The sequence below is a fragment of the Brienomyrus brachyistius genome, chromosome 4, assembly GCF_023856365.1.
Source record: "Brienomyrus brachyistius isolate T26 chromosome 4, BBRACH_0.4, whole genome shotgun sequence".
Taxonomy (NCBI): Eukaryota; Metazoa; Chordata; class Actinopteri; order Osteoglossiformes; family Mormyridae; genus Brienomyrus; species Brienomyrus brachyistius.
This window is the reverse complement of record NC_064536.1, coordinates 11,366,016-11,379,886: the sequence shown is the minus strand read 5'-3', so window position 1 is coordinate 11,379,886 and position 13,871 is coordinate 11,366,016. Positions and strand designations below refer to the sequence as shown.

At 44.5% G+C, this 13,871-nt stretch overlaps 1 protein-coding gene across 3 annotated transcripts in view; it reads right to left on the bottom strand.

The window, feature by feature from the left end:
• Nucleotides 1–3,009: 3,009 nt before the first annotated feature.
• mapre2 (microtubule-associated protein, RP/EB family, member 2) overlaps nt 3,010–13,871 on the bottom strand; it is a 34,973-nt gene continuing 24,111 nt past the window's right edge. For all 3 annotated transcript variants that reach the window (XM_049011473.1, XM_049011472.1, XM_049011471.1), the window contains 6 exons: nt 10,560–10,687; nt 9,307–9,452; nt 8,777–8,993; nt 5,592–5,749; nt 5,278–5,436; nt 3,010–4,155 (listed from right to left, as the gene is read on the bottom strand). In XM_049011473.1, coding sequence (XP_048867430.1) covers nt 4,078–4,155; nt 5,278–5,436; nt 5,592–5,749; nt 8,777–8,993; nt 9,307–9,452; nt 10,560–10,680 — 879 coding nt within the window. In that variant the 5' untranslated portion in view covers nt 10,681–10,687 and the 3' untranslated portion in view covers nt 3,010–4,077. The remainder of the gene's footprint in view (nt 4,156–5,277; nt 5,437–5,591; nt 5,750–8,776; nt 8,994–9,306; nt 9,453–10,559; nt 10,688–13,871) is intronic.

Here is a 13,871-nt window from a genome sequence, read left to right as displayed (position 1 = left end):
TTCCTGAGGACTGGATTGGGAAACACTGTGAGAGTGTTTCAGTTTATTGTGAATTGATGGGGGTTATGGAAGGGGCTCTGGCTCCCCGGTAAGTCCCCCCCACACACGTTACAGTGCAGGCTGATCATCTGTCAGACGACTAACACCCGGTTTAGGCCAGGAAACACAGTGATGACCTTGTTTCCTGTCTATAATGTCCCCCTTTTCTGGACTTAATGTCCATTATTTGAAGTGATTCCACCATTTAATGGTCACTGAACATTCAGTTCAGTGCTGAGCTTTCTTATTTTTTTGGCTAGAGGACAAATGTAAAAAGGACCTGTTTGTGACCTTTATGCTAAAATCCATAAATGAGAAGTTAGATTTTAGATGTTGTGCATCACCCTTGAGCGCTTCTCCAGTGTGCCAGTGATCTGAGCCCAGGCTGCAGGGGACCAGCCTGGGTGGGGTACCAGCTCAGTTTGGCGCCTTCAGCTTTACTATGAGCCCATGCTGGAGGCCTAGATCAGCACTTGTGGGGGGCGGATGTTACAATGGAGTTTTCAAGATTTATCTTTACAGAATATTGCAATACGCTTGACATTTGGTGTGATTTTCTCATTTTGCAAACGTTTTCCCTCTGCCTGTGAACCTTGAATCAGCGGGATTCTCTCATTTGCCTTAGACTCACCGCTGCTTTCTGACACGGGTGGGCAAATTAGCCACACGCTGCGTTATTTCAGAGAAGGCGGAGTTCAGAGAAGCACACGTTTAAGATGTCCTAAATTCACTCAAGACGGCATGGGAATTTTAACTTTAAACCTTCCCGTATTTATGGCATATGGCCTAAATTTACTACCATGAAAAAATGGCTAGCTTTTTTTTATTATTTAGCTGAGGTTGACTATAACGAAGGATACCTGGGTTAATACTCATCTAGCATATTAATAGAAAGCTAAATGACATTTCAGAGAAAAATCACACAATCCATGCACAACACAGAGTGCAAACACACACTTCATATTGTAAAATGAATTCAATGCAAAATAATCAACAGAAGACAGAAAAAACAACATAGTAAGAAAATGGTAAATGCAACATCTAGCACTTAACATAAAGCATAATACTGCCACGTAACAGTACTGCAAATGAGGTTTCTTTTTTGCTACGCTCCCCAAGAAAGCAGTAAGCGTGATAAACAATTGATACTGGTCTATCAGTGGGTTTGAAAAAGTATCCTGGCATGCTACAGCATGTGCAGGTCACCAGTTTGAGTATTGAAATTATTAGGGCAGTTAAGCTAATTTAGCTCACACTATTTAAGTCTAGTGATTTATAGGGCAGATGGACCTGTAGACACTAATCCGTATGCTCCATTTGAAGCGAAATTTAGGTTGGTATCAGTGTCTTCCCGTATTTGTCCAAACATCACATTATTTGGCTTTATAATCACAGCGCTAAGATGCCTTCAGGCTAGTGTTCGTTGAGAAGCGACGATAAACTTGCAACATGCTTGAGAAGAATGTGCCACTTTTTGTCTCAAGACAAGCAGCAAAGCACAGAACAGGCTGACGGATTGTGGCTTCCTGCTTTTCCTCTTGCTTGCTGCCGGTCTGGGCCACTTCATGACAAACATGGAGTTTGCATCGACCGGAAAAGCTGCATCAGAGAAATGACTGAGCCCCAGCCCATCCAATCAGCAGCACGGACAGAATTACTAATAGCTAAATTCAAAGCAGTCGGCAGTGATTTGGCGAAGTAGCCATCTTTGTCTTCTATCTTGATAGCTACACAGTTCAACTCGGCAAAACTTCCACCTCTATGATGCACCTCAGGTTAGCAAGGTTAGTCTGCATTTATTAGTCAGACAGGTAGATTAGTCAGGTGCCAGAATTAACAATTTTGGGCTGGAAAATGCATCTGTTACTTGTTTATCCTATGTATTCATCCAACCACCAACCTAGCTTTCACATTTGCATTTTGGTATTCCTGTTGAGGAGCTTCTATTCTCTTTTCCATCTCCTCAGACAGCATTTATATGCATCTATCCAGACATCTGGGAATATATGCAGACACTCCCCGGAGTTACAATGGTCTCTGTTACGATATTTCGAAGGGTGACGGTTCTTGACTTTCGGTACATTATTCAGTAAATTACATGAGATATTCAACATTTTATTATAAAATAGACTGTGTTAATGACTTTGCCCAACTGTAGGCTAATGTAAGTGTTCTAAGCATGTTTAAGGTAGGCTAGGCTATAATGCTTGTAAAGTTAGCAATACTGTATTTTCCCCTTACAATAGGTTTATCGGAACGTAACCCCATTGTAATTTGTATAAAAAATGAAGGGGATACTCAATGCTGGAATCCTTCATGAACTGAAAGCGTCATTTACATAGAAGGTACAGAGTATGAAAGAGCTGATGAAACAAAATGTGGAGAGAGAGTCAGGCAGGCTGAGCATGTGTACAGCATGTGAAGAGAGATGCACAGGGCCGGATAAACAGGACAGACAGGCTGAGCATGTGTACAGCCTGTGAAGAGACACAGACAGACATGACTAGACAGGTCAAGTGTGTTTACAGCATGTGAAGAGAGACAGACAGGACTAGACAGACAGGTCAAGTGTGTGTACAGCATGTGAAGAGAGAGACAGACAGACAGGACTAGACACACAGGTCGAGTGTGTGTACAGCATGTGAAGAGAGACAGACAGACAGGACTAGACAGACAGGCCGAGCGTGTGTACAGCCTTTGAAGAGAGACAGACAGGACTAGACAGACAGGCCGAGCGTGTGTACAGCCTGTGAAGAGACAGACAGGACTAGACAGACAGGCCGAGCGTGTGTACAGCCTTTGAAGAGAGACAGACAGACAGACAGACAGGACTAGACAGACAGGCCGAGCGTGTGTACAGCATGTGAAGCCACTGCTTTATTTTTCATTCAAAGTTGTACTTTTTATTGTAGCAAATCCATCCAAATCTCCTTAGCTTTGAAATGGCAGGTTAAACGTACAAAAACACAATTCACTTAACGGTTTTTTTATTAAATATGTAAAAAGATAAAAGCAGGTCGTTATTCACAAAGACAAAAAAATAAAATACTAACATGCAGCAGATTGCGGGGAAGGTGCAATGACTGGCACATTGCGAGGAAAATGTTTTGCATCTAAGGAAATCCCCAATATTTTTTTCTTTTGCTATTTATACCTATAAACAGTACATTTGTTTACATTCCTTTCCATTTTACAAGTAATATATGAATAAAGCGGTACATGAGCAATGGAGTTTAATTATAGGAAATGTACGGAGGAACAGCATCATGCTGCTGTACTGTACTTATATTACAGTACCCAGTGAGCGTTCCCTGGACTTGTTAAAAATTAAATAAGCAACTCTTATACATTGACTTCACTGATACTTCAATTCCTTGGAATTCGTAATAACTGTCACAAAAAAAAAACAAAACCTAACTTACGAGCTAAGTTGAATTGTTACCTCAACTGCTGCAAAATAATCCCCCATTTACATGAAAATGAGCATGCCTAGTGTACACACAGCCTTCCTCATTCAGTATACTTAAAGTAAAAAAGTCAAATCATTCATTTCTCATTGTTCTACAAGATACACTAACATGATGACACTGAGGGAGGGGGGTGGGAAGGGGGCCTTCGAGGGCCACACTTATTGCGTTCATACATGATGAACAGAACCGTTATGCAAGACGTCGTGAAAACGAGAGGATGGGGATGAGCTGGGAACGTCTCTGTGACACGCGAGAACCCTACAGGTCACAGGTGGAGTGACGCACTGCAGGTCAGAACGCAGCCACACTGTCCTCTGTCCCCTGGAGGCCAATGATAGGGGGACACCAGGGGGTACTCCAACGATAGGCACAAGAGCACACAAACGCTGCACTGGGGGGTGGGGGGGGTCACACGTGACAAGCCACTCTACGTGTACAATCCTCAGAGGAAAAAAAATCGGCTGGGGATGGATCATGGGGGGGGGGGGGGGCATAGGGGTGGTGAAATAAAAGCTTAAAACAGTCCTCACAAAAACAAAGGACGGTGGGGGAGGGGGGTGTGGAGGAGTCAGTACTCCTCCTGTTGGGGCTCCTCTTCCTCCTGAGCTGCATGGGCAGCTTCCTCCCCAGGATCTGCTGCCCCCTCCTGCACACACAGACGACAGCAGATGTCAGTCTCATTCCTCCTGCTTTGCACCCAATCAGCCGCTCATAAGTGTCTCCCCCTTGATTCACGACACCTAGACTGGTTGACAGGCAGCGACTGGTATCTACACTCTGCGAGACCTGCAGGGAGACGCCATTCTATAGATTGCATCCATAACCAAGATGACGTCCAGTTGAGTGATGATGCTGCACGGCTATGATAAAGAGGAACACAGCGCCCGTAGCTGTCCAGGAGAACGGCGGTTCAGCCAGCCAACTCTGCATTCTTGGGGCCTGAGGAGCACAGCTTACTAATGCAGTGCAGAGTGGGATTTAACCCAGGTCACCTGTACTGACACCAACTACGAATGTCCTCAACAAAGAGCCTCAAACAACAACAGAGAGAGAACATTCCGTAAGACTTTACTTAAAGCACTCATCATAATGCATTATAATGCATTCATAAAGTATAATAAACATGGCTGTAATGTGTTATACCTCTTTATAAAGAGTTGTAGCAACACATTACAGCCATGTTTATTATGCATTATGAATGCTCTGTGAAGCTCTCATCTATAATGCACTATAGATATCGTCATGAGGGCGGCATGGTGGTGCAGTGGTTAGCACTGTTGTCTTAGAGGACCCAGGTTCGAGTCTCCGCCTGGGTTACATGTGTGGGAGTTTCCTCCGGGTACTCCGGTTTCCCCCCACGTTCCAAAGATGTGCTGAGGCTAACTGGAGTTACTAAATTGCCCGTAGGAGTGCATGTGTGAGTGAATGGTGTGAGAGTGTGCCCTGCGATGGGCTGGCCCCCCATCCTGGGTTGTTCCCTGCCTCGTGCCCATTGCTTCCGGGATAGGCTCCAGACCCCCCCTGACCCAGTAGGATAAGCGGTTTGGAAAATGGATGGATAAGTCTAAGTCACTATAATGCATCATGAAGATATTTGTAGTGCACTAAAATATAGTTACAGCCATGTTTATCATACTTTATGACTGCATTATAATGCATTACGAAGGTGTCTACAATGTCTATAAAACATGAGTGCTTCAAGTAAAGCATTACCGAACATTTTGAACCAGTGAGAAGCGAGGGGTGGGACAACACTCAGCGGGCTCACCTGCTCTTCCGTGGAGTAGAGGACCTCCATTAGCCGGTCCACAAACTGAGCGCTATCCTGGCCCTGCTCCTGGCACAGCAGCTCGATCTCTCGCAGCTTGCCAAAGTAAAAGTCTCTCTCCTTCTCCATGCCTTCCAGGGCGAGCTTCAGCGTGTTGACCTGCCAGGAGCGGAGTGGGACGTGAGCGTCAGCCAGCAGCAAGGCAGGCGGCTCCTCCCTCAGCTTCCTTTACTTTCATTTAGCACACCGTTTCCCAATCCGATCCTTGGGGACCCACAGACAGTCCACGTTTTTGCTAGTACCCAAACGCTTACCTCCTCGTTAAGCTGCACCACCTGAGCCTCCAGCTCTTTCTCGCCCTTGGCCGGGGCTGCCATCGCCCCTGCTGCTGCTGGCGGTGGGATCTTCTTGGCGGAGGATGGTCGGGATGTCGGTGTGGAGGGCTTCGGAGCTGCAGCTGCCCGCGTGGCACCTGAAAGACGGTCCAATAGAAAAGTGTCGGTGGAGCGGAGCGGGGTGTAAGCGGCATCCACGGGAGACGCGGCAGAGCTTCTACCCTGCATCTGGGCTCATTCCCAGCAGTTCTCTACATTCTGTAGCACTTTTCAGACCTGCAGCTAACAGGCTTCATTCCCGAAACATAACCGCAAAAATAATCCGTTGCCACAAAAGCACAGTATTAATACTATAAAAAAAAAACAGCACTGCTAATATCACCCTGACAAACTCCAGGAAAACACCTTAACATTATGCATCCTTCTCTTCTCTTGCACAATTACCCAAAATGGTAATACAGGTCACGGTCCATGAGGTATGGAGGTCACTGTCCATGTTCCTGTCAGACAGTCCGTCCCATTACGGTGTTGAGACTGTGCTAGCAGATGGGTTATAAGCAGGTCATCACTGCCCTGATGGGGGACTACTCTGGTTAGTATGTGAACGAGAAAAAGCAGTGGTCATCATTCGCGTGCATTGCAGTGTAAAGGACCACAAAACAGAGCCCTCAGTCTACAACACTGCCTCCCATCTGCTTCCATCAGCACTTTGACAAAAGAGGAGAAGGGTTACAGGTGCAGTGCATCAATACTAGGACTGCAGAATTATTTTGGTTGATATTGAGATCACGATTAATTAACATGATTACTTATTGACTTTGGAAATATGTATTTCTTGAACTTTAAAAAGATTTGAACACAAATACAGCTCTGGTAAGAAAAAAAAATTAAGAAACCACAGCTTCATTCAATTCTCGATTTATGGGTATGCTTCTGTGTAAATGAGGAAATGGCTCTTCTCCGTTTCTCATTGATGAAGGGCTTCTTCCTTGCTTTATGGATCTGCAGTCCTGCTTCCAGGAGCCAGTTGTGAACTGTCCTAGCAGTGCACGTCATACCGCTTAATGTTTCCCATTCTTTCGGACGGTCACTCGAGGTCATCCTGTGATTTTCATGAGGGATTCTCGGATAAGTTGACGGTCACCTCTGCTACTACAAAGTCGCTTCCGCCCTCTACCTGGCTAGTATTTGGTCCAGTTTCCAGTGTCTCCTGCTTCAAATTGTTCTTGTGTGCTGCGATCTTAGAAATGATGAGCCTGAAAGCAACCTGCCATTCAGTGTAGCTTTTCGGCAGCAGAACCAGGATTAAGACAGACAAAAAAAAAAAAAAAAAAAATGAAGTATGAAGTGGTCTCTTCCATATAATTAATCTGAGAAACATAAAAAGTGGCTGAAAAGGGGTCCCCTGGATTTAAAACATTACACAAAACTGGAGCATTACTGAAATGTGGCACAATAATTGTTTTCTCTCACTTTTGTTTTGATAATCATTGGAAGCAAAAATCGTAATTGAAATCAAAATTCGATTGCCCAGCTCAAATCGATACCCCAACGAAACCATCCACACGACAACAAATACGGGACCTGTTTATTCTAAATCCACTGAAACAGATGATGCATTAAAGGGTTAACTAGATGTCGATACAAGTTTATATTGGTGTGATGTAGCATCCCTCGAATATCCCCAATCCAGCAGGATTAGGGTTTCTGCCAGATAGCTGCGAAAGCCGTCTCTATCATCTACTCTATACTGATCTTGCAGAGTACATATGACTGTACACAGCTCAGTCATATGAAAAAGAGGTACGTCCTCGGGTTTTACATATCAGGACATAATACAAAATGATATGGTCCTTAGTAGGTCGTACAATTAGGTAAATATAACTTCAGATGAACAACACATGGCATATTACACCATGTCATTATTTATTTAACAAAGCTAAGCTAAAAATGCAGAATCAGTGTGTGAAAAATTAAGTAACTGCTTCCATTGGAATTAGGAGGATAGGTAGCAGCCAGGTGCTGCTAATCAAATGCCCTTGATCATCTGCAAGTGTGACCAACTCTATAAAAGCAGAAGTTTTGGCAGTTTGCTGGTCTGGGGCATTCAGGTGTGTGTTAACACAATGGCAAGGAGGAAAGACATCAGCAGTGATCTTAGAGAAGACATTGTGGCTGTCCGTCAGTCTGGGAAGGGTTATAAGGCCATTTCCAAATAATGCCCATCATTCTACAGTGAGAAAGATTAATCACAAGCGGACAACATTTAAGACAGCTAGCAACGTCCCAGCGGATTCACCCTAAGGTCTATACAATGCTCAGAGAAATTGCAAAAAAAAAATAAAAAATGCACGAGCTACGTCTCAGACTCTACAGGCTTCAGTTAGCATGCTAAATGTTAAGGTTCAAGGTGAGTTCAGCTATGGGCCCTGGGCACCTTGCAGTCAATGAGTCGACCATGAACTCCTCTGTATACCAAAGTATTGTAGAGGCCATCTGTCCGACAGCTGAAGCTTGGCCAAAACTGGGTCACGCAACAAGACAATGATCCCAAGCACACCAGCAATTCTACAACAGAACTGCTGAAAAAGAAAAGAATCGCTGTGTTTCAATGGCCCAGAGTCCAGACCTCAACCCGACTGAAATGCTGCGGCGGAGGACTGTACATAAAGAAATGCCTGCAAACCTCAATGAACAGACGCAATATTGTAAAGAAGACTGGGCCAAAAGTCCACCACAACCATGTGAGACTGACAATAATGCTTCACGTTATTGTTGCTAAAGGTGGGCCTACAGCCTATTGAATCATGGGGAGTACTTTGTTTTTCCACACACGGCTTCTCCATTTTGGCTTCATTTTTGCTAACTAAATGACGACACGGTGGAATCTGTTGTGTGTTTTACACCTGAGGTTAAACTGATACAATTTTAGAACCAGCTAAGGACCAGATGACACATAAAACCTTAGAACTAAAAGACTGCGTACTTTCTTTTTCACATTACTTTATATAAGCAGCAGATACCTGAAGGTTCTGGAGACACTGAACCCCATTAGACACCACAGATAAGAGGCACAATGGTCAGCGATTACCTGATATGCAGAAAGAGCACAGAGCTAGCATACAGCCAGCATATGGGTCCCGGCGCCCTGGCAGGAAACTCACCTGCAGTGGGTGAGCTGGCGGCATGGTGCGACTTCTTGGGCAGGTTGAAGATCTGCTCTCCAGGGTCAGGTGGAGGGATGGCATCCTGCCCCTGCCGCGCTTGCACTGGGTTGTACTCCTTGCCATCATAGTTGGCATCGAAAAATTTCTTGAACCACTGGATAAAGTCCAGGTTGTCCTGAAACCGGCCTTTGACCAGTTTCTCCACTGGAATAATCTGGAACGACCATAAAGTCTACTCTGAAAAGATCTCTCACATTCCACCAGATTATTCTTTTGTACATAATCAGTGTCAGGGGAATGTTCCCATTCCCTCAAGAACCCCTATACAGTCTACATTTTTGCTTCCTCCCAACACATTTGAACCAAACAATTAAGAGCAAACCAGATAATCAAGAACCAGTAATGCTGGACAGGAGCAAAAATGTGGACTGTATAGGGGGCCTTGTGGAGTGGGATGAGAATCACTGCTCTAAATGGAAACACTGCAGGATCCAGCCCCATGTGGTGATGCTGTCCAGCCCGCTCACCTTGTCCACGTTCATCCTCTTGAAGGAGGCCTGCAGCAGTTTGAAATTGTGGATGTATTCGTGCTCCAGCTTCGCCTGAAACTTCACCTTTTTCAGGCTGATGCACCCAGGAAACAGCAAATCCATGAACTGGCAGTAAGCCGCCCCTGAGGAACAAGGGCAGGGGAGCTGGAATCAGTCACTGCTCTGCAGGCACCAATCAGGGGTCCCTAACACAGCACCTGCATTGCTTTAACTAAAAGGAAAACTGCATATCTATAAACTGGCAGTAGGGAGCCCTGAGCAGTGAGTGCCTGCAGGGGAGCTGGAATCAGTCACTGCTCTGAGGGCACCGATGGGGGGTCCTTAACACAGCACCTGCACTGCCATCACTAAATGGTCCAACAAAGCCTAATGCGGAGTTCACTAAGCTATTAATATGCATGTATAACTGGACAAGAGCTCCAATTTCAATGTGCTCTAAATATTCGGCTATCAGTAGATACAAAATGCTGCATTCAATAATTTATAAAAATTTTTAAATGAGAACTTTTAATAAGGTGGTTAGTGAAGTCACAAAAGAATTCATCTGGGCAATTTTTCAGAAGAAAAAAAAATTGAAAAATTCTGCCTTAAGTTATATTGTAAAAAAGCTTTCTATGTAGACAACAATCTAATTCCTCATAAGACCAATTCTTCATGTTTAGATTTATTCAACCAAAACCAGGATCGTTTACAATAACACATCTAATCCTCAAACACAAATCAGAACAGACATAGCATAATAAGTAGCCAATCGAGCCCGAGTACATATCCAATGAACATCATGACAAATTAGACCTTATCATTTGGGTAGCAGCATCTAGGCTAAATAGTGGGACTACAGAACAGGACTACATCTTATTTTCACTCTTACTAATCTAGTTTTTAAGAGGTCAATGTAAAAAAAAGTCTTTTGAACACTCATTCCCAAAACCTACAGTCCTTTCCCATGAAAGAACACATTGGACACACAGTACCTGTACTACACAGTATCAATACATGCTGATACATAAATGAGGGGTACTATAATCCATAATGCCCAGAGATTCCCTGGCTGGGTGATGTGCAGTGTCAGTGGCGGTGAATACATCTTGAGCTTCACACCAGGACCCTGCCCTGGGTAAATCACAGTCACTGTGGTGGTTCTACTGGCTTTCCCATCACCATCGCAGACAGACACACCCACATAGACACGCAGACAAAGACACACGCAGGCACATACACGGGCTCACCTGAGGACAGCTGCTCCACCTTTGTGTAGTTTAAGCAGAGGATGTCGTTGACCCAGGCAGTGATGTCATGTCTGCTCATAGTCTCCTGGGTTATTGAGGTAGAATACACGTTGACCGCCATCCCCCAGCTGCAAGCAAGCACAGCACAGCAGCCCATGATCAGAAGAGCGTCCAGTGTGGGCAGAGACAATAAACAGATACACTGAAAGACTGTGTGGTATCCTCCATTGCTCTAGAACAAACGGCATGGCAGACGTGCGCTCAAGCCTGCCATCATCTTCCGATCAAATGACAGGGAAAATGTAGGAAAAGCAAAGGGCATACATAGTGCTTCAGGAAGGAGAACAACAGGCAGAATGAAGCAAACATGCTGGCACCTCAGGCAGCCTTTCGGCCCCGTGCTTTTCCACATCACACCATTCCCATGTGTTTACCCAGAGAAGTAACATCCCACCTACTGCTCAGCTTCTTAGCGAAACATAAATGCAAAAACCGCAAATGAGAACTCAAATGGTAACATGTCCACCCATCTTCATAAGTGCTTAGGAGCAATACAGGGGTTGACAGAGACCTAGAATACATTGTGCTGCACTGGTACTGCATCTGGAAAGACCTCCTTCATGTTCTGACCCACAAGACAGATTGTACGGCTGCTTGATTATGGAAAAATCAGAATCACGATTATTTTGGTGAACTCAGATCATGATTATTTGACATGAGTAGTCAGTGACTTTGAAAATATGCATTTATTGAACTTTTTTTAAAAAAAAGCAGTGGACTTTTAATAGTGGAATTCCTTGAACTCTTATATTTGGAGAGAAACAAATAAAAAGGGGCTTTGAAAGGGGTGCTCTGGATTTATAACACAAGACAAAACAAGTATCACTGCGAAACAAAATGCCGCACAATAATAGTTTTATCTCCATTATTTTGTTTTGATAATTGATGGAAGCCAAAATCGATACTGATATTAAAATTTGATTAATTTCCCACAGACAGTACGGAGGACACAGCGATATTGAAAATGGATCAAATAAATGAATCAATAAATAAAATAATCAATAACAGTCATCTCCGCAAGGAGCGTGACAAACAAGATTGCTGCATGGATTTGCAGTGATTTTGCCAGGACATGTAATGAAACCTCATGAAAACAAACCACCCCCACATGCCGGTGGATGGCAAGGAAAATGCATAGCAGAAAAATGACTGCTCAGCACCCGCTACCTCAGAGCCAAGTGCAGCAAACTGAACAGCTAGAGGCTCTGCTGCACCAGGCTTGGGAGACTGAAGCACACATGTACATTATAACCTCACATTACTAATACCTTACTAATGTCGCGAGAGCTGGAATGCATTCAAGCACGAGAGCAAACATGTAGCATCTACAGCTGTCACCGTCGGAGCCGTCATCATTCCCCAAAGACGGCGGCTTGCAGGTTGGAGCTCTGCTCCTGGGTGCTTGCTCAACATGGCAAATGTCTGTGGAAGCGGCGGTCATGGAACCCATCAGTCCAAAGCTGCAGTTCCTCTGGTCCCTTGTCAGATTCCCCATTCTCCTTCTAACCCCCTTGAAAGCACCATTAAGTCGTTATAAGAACTAATTAAAGGGTTTAGCAGCAGAGCCAAACATTACACCACAGCACAGGATTTACCCATTGGAAGGGGATTTACACAAAAGGCCATCCAACACGGCCAAGAATGAATTATTCAGCAGCACTGCCCTGTATCCCTTTTACAAATGCAGAACCACTGCATTAAACCACTGTACCGAATAAAAAGGAATTCCTCTGAAGCATTATCCCGAACAGCATTTGAAGAGCCATCTACCAAACCTGTATTTTAATGAAGGTCATACTGCCCCGGCACATGTGCATCAATCAGTCCATTAATTAGAAGGGCCATACTGGAGAAAGACAAAAGTAAAAAACAATGACGATATGCTGGATGGGAGCATGGAGGCAGCAGGCTGTGACACGACCATCAGGAATGATGCTGGAATATTGCTGCTGCGATATAATATTACAGGGATTAAGGTCCTTCATGTCTCCCTCAGGCTTTTGACATACAGTGCATGTCATGCAGCCAGAAGGGGCAGTATGGTGGCTCAGGGTTGGGGGTTCAAATCCCTCCTCCAATTTCTACATGGGGAGTTTGCACCTGGATTTCGAAACTGCCCATAGCGTATTACTAAGTGTGTGATGGGCGTAAGCTCCATCCTGGGTTGTTTCCTGCCTTATACCCATAGCTTCCAGAATACCCCCCCCCCCCCCCCCCCCCCGACCCTGCATAGGACAAGTGGGTATAGGAAATGGATGGATATATCACTGTGCGTGTGTTTGCAAAGATCACATTTGAGGACCAAAGTGTAGTAAAACCTGAAATTTCCCTACTTTTGGGGACATCTTTTAAGGTCCCCACTTAGATAACCTCAGTTTTATAAAAATCTGTGAATGCAATCAAAAAAGTGTATAAAAAAAAAAAAAAAAAAGTTTAAAAAAAAAAAAAACTTATTTTGGTTGGTTACTTATGGTTAAGGTTAGGGTGGGTAGAGGTTAAGGGTGTCGTGATTGGGATTAGGGTTTTTCCCATAGGAATGAATGGACAGTCCCCATTTACATAGGTACATCAACGTGTGTGTGTGTGTGTGTGTGTGTGTGTGTGTGTGTGTCCCCTCATCCAGTCTTGTGCCCTGTGTTGTCCGGGAGACTCCAGGCTCCACCGCAACCCTGAACAGGATAATCAGTTGGATGCGAAGTTAATTCTCTCCCTTATGTTCACCATGTGACACAGATTTCAGGGTTACGCTACGCTCGCACACAAAAATGAAATGGGCTATAAATCACAGCATGCCTAACATGCCTATGGCAATAGAGAACTCCTTACATTCACATTGGGGGGAGGTGGGGGGAGCCATCATTGAGAACCGACATGTGGAGGAGGCAGACGTTAGTTACCATGTTACAAATACATGTATTATAAGGTAACGACGTTTGTCTTAACGGTTACCCTGGGCCTTGGCAAAGACAGATATGACAGTGTTTTGTTTCATTAAGTGCTTTTAAGCTCCTTTCAAGGCACCTGTTTACTGCACTCGCGACTCACCCTGAAGGTACCTGCCTGTTCACTACACTCGAGACTCACCCTGCTCTACTCTACAGCCAGCCTGCCAGATACACAATGCATCCACAACTTACCGTGCCATGCTCATAATTGTGCATCATGTTTGGACAAAGCACCCCCCGATTTTTTTAAATACTGCCATCTGGACATCCATCCATCCATCCATCCGTCCGTCCATAATAGTTTTTC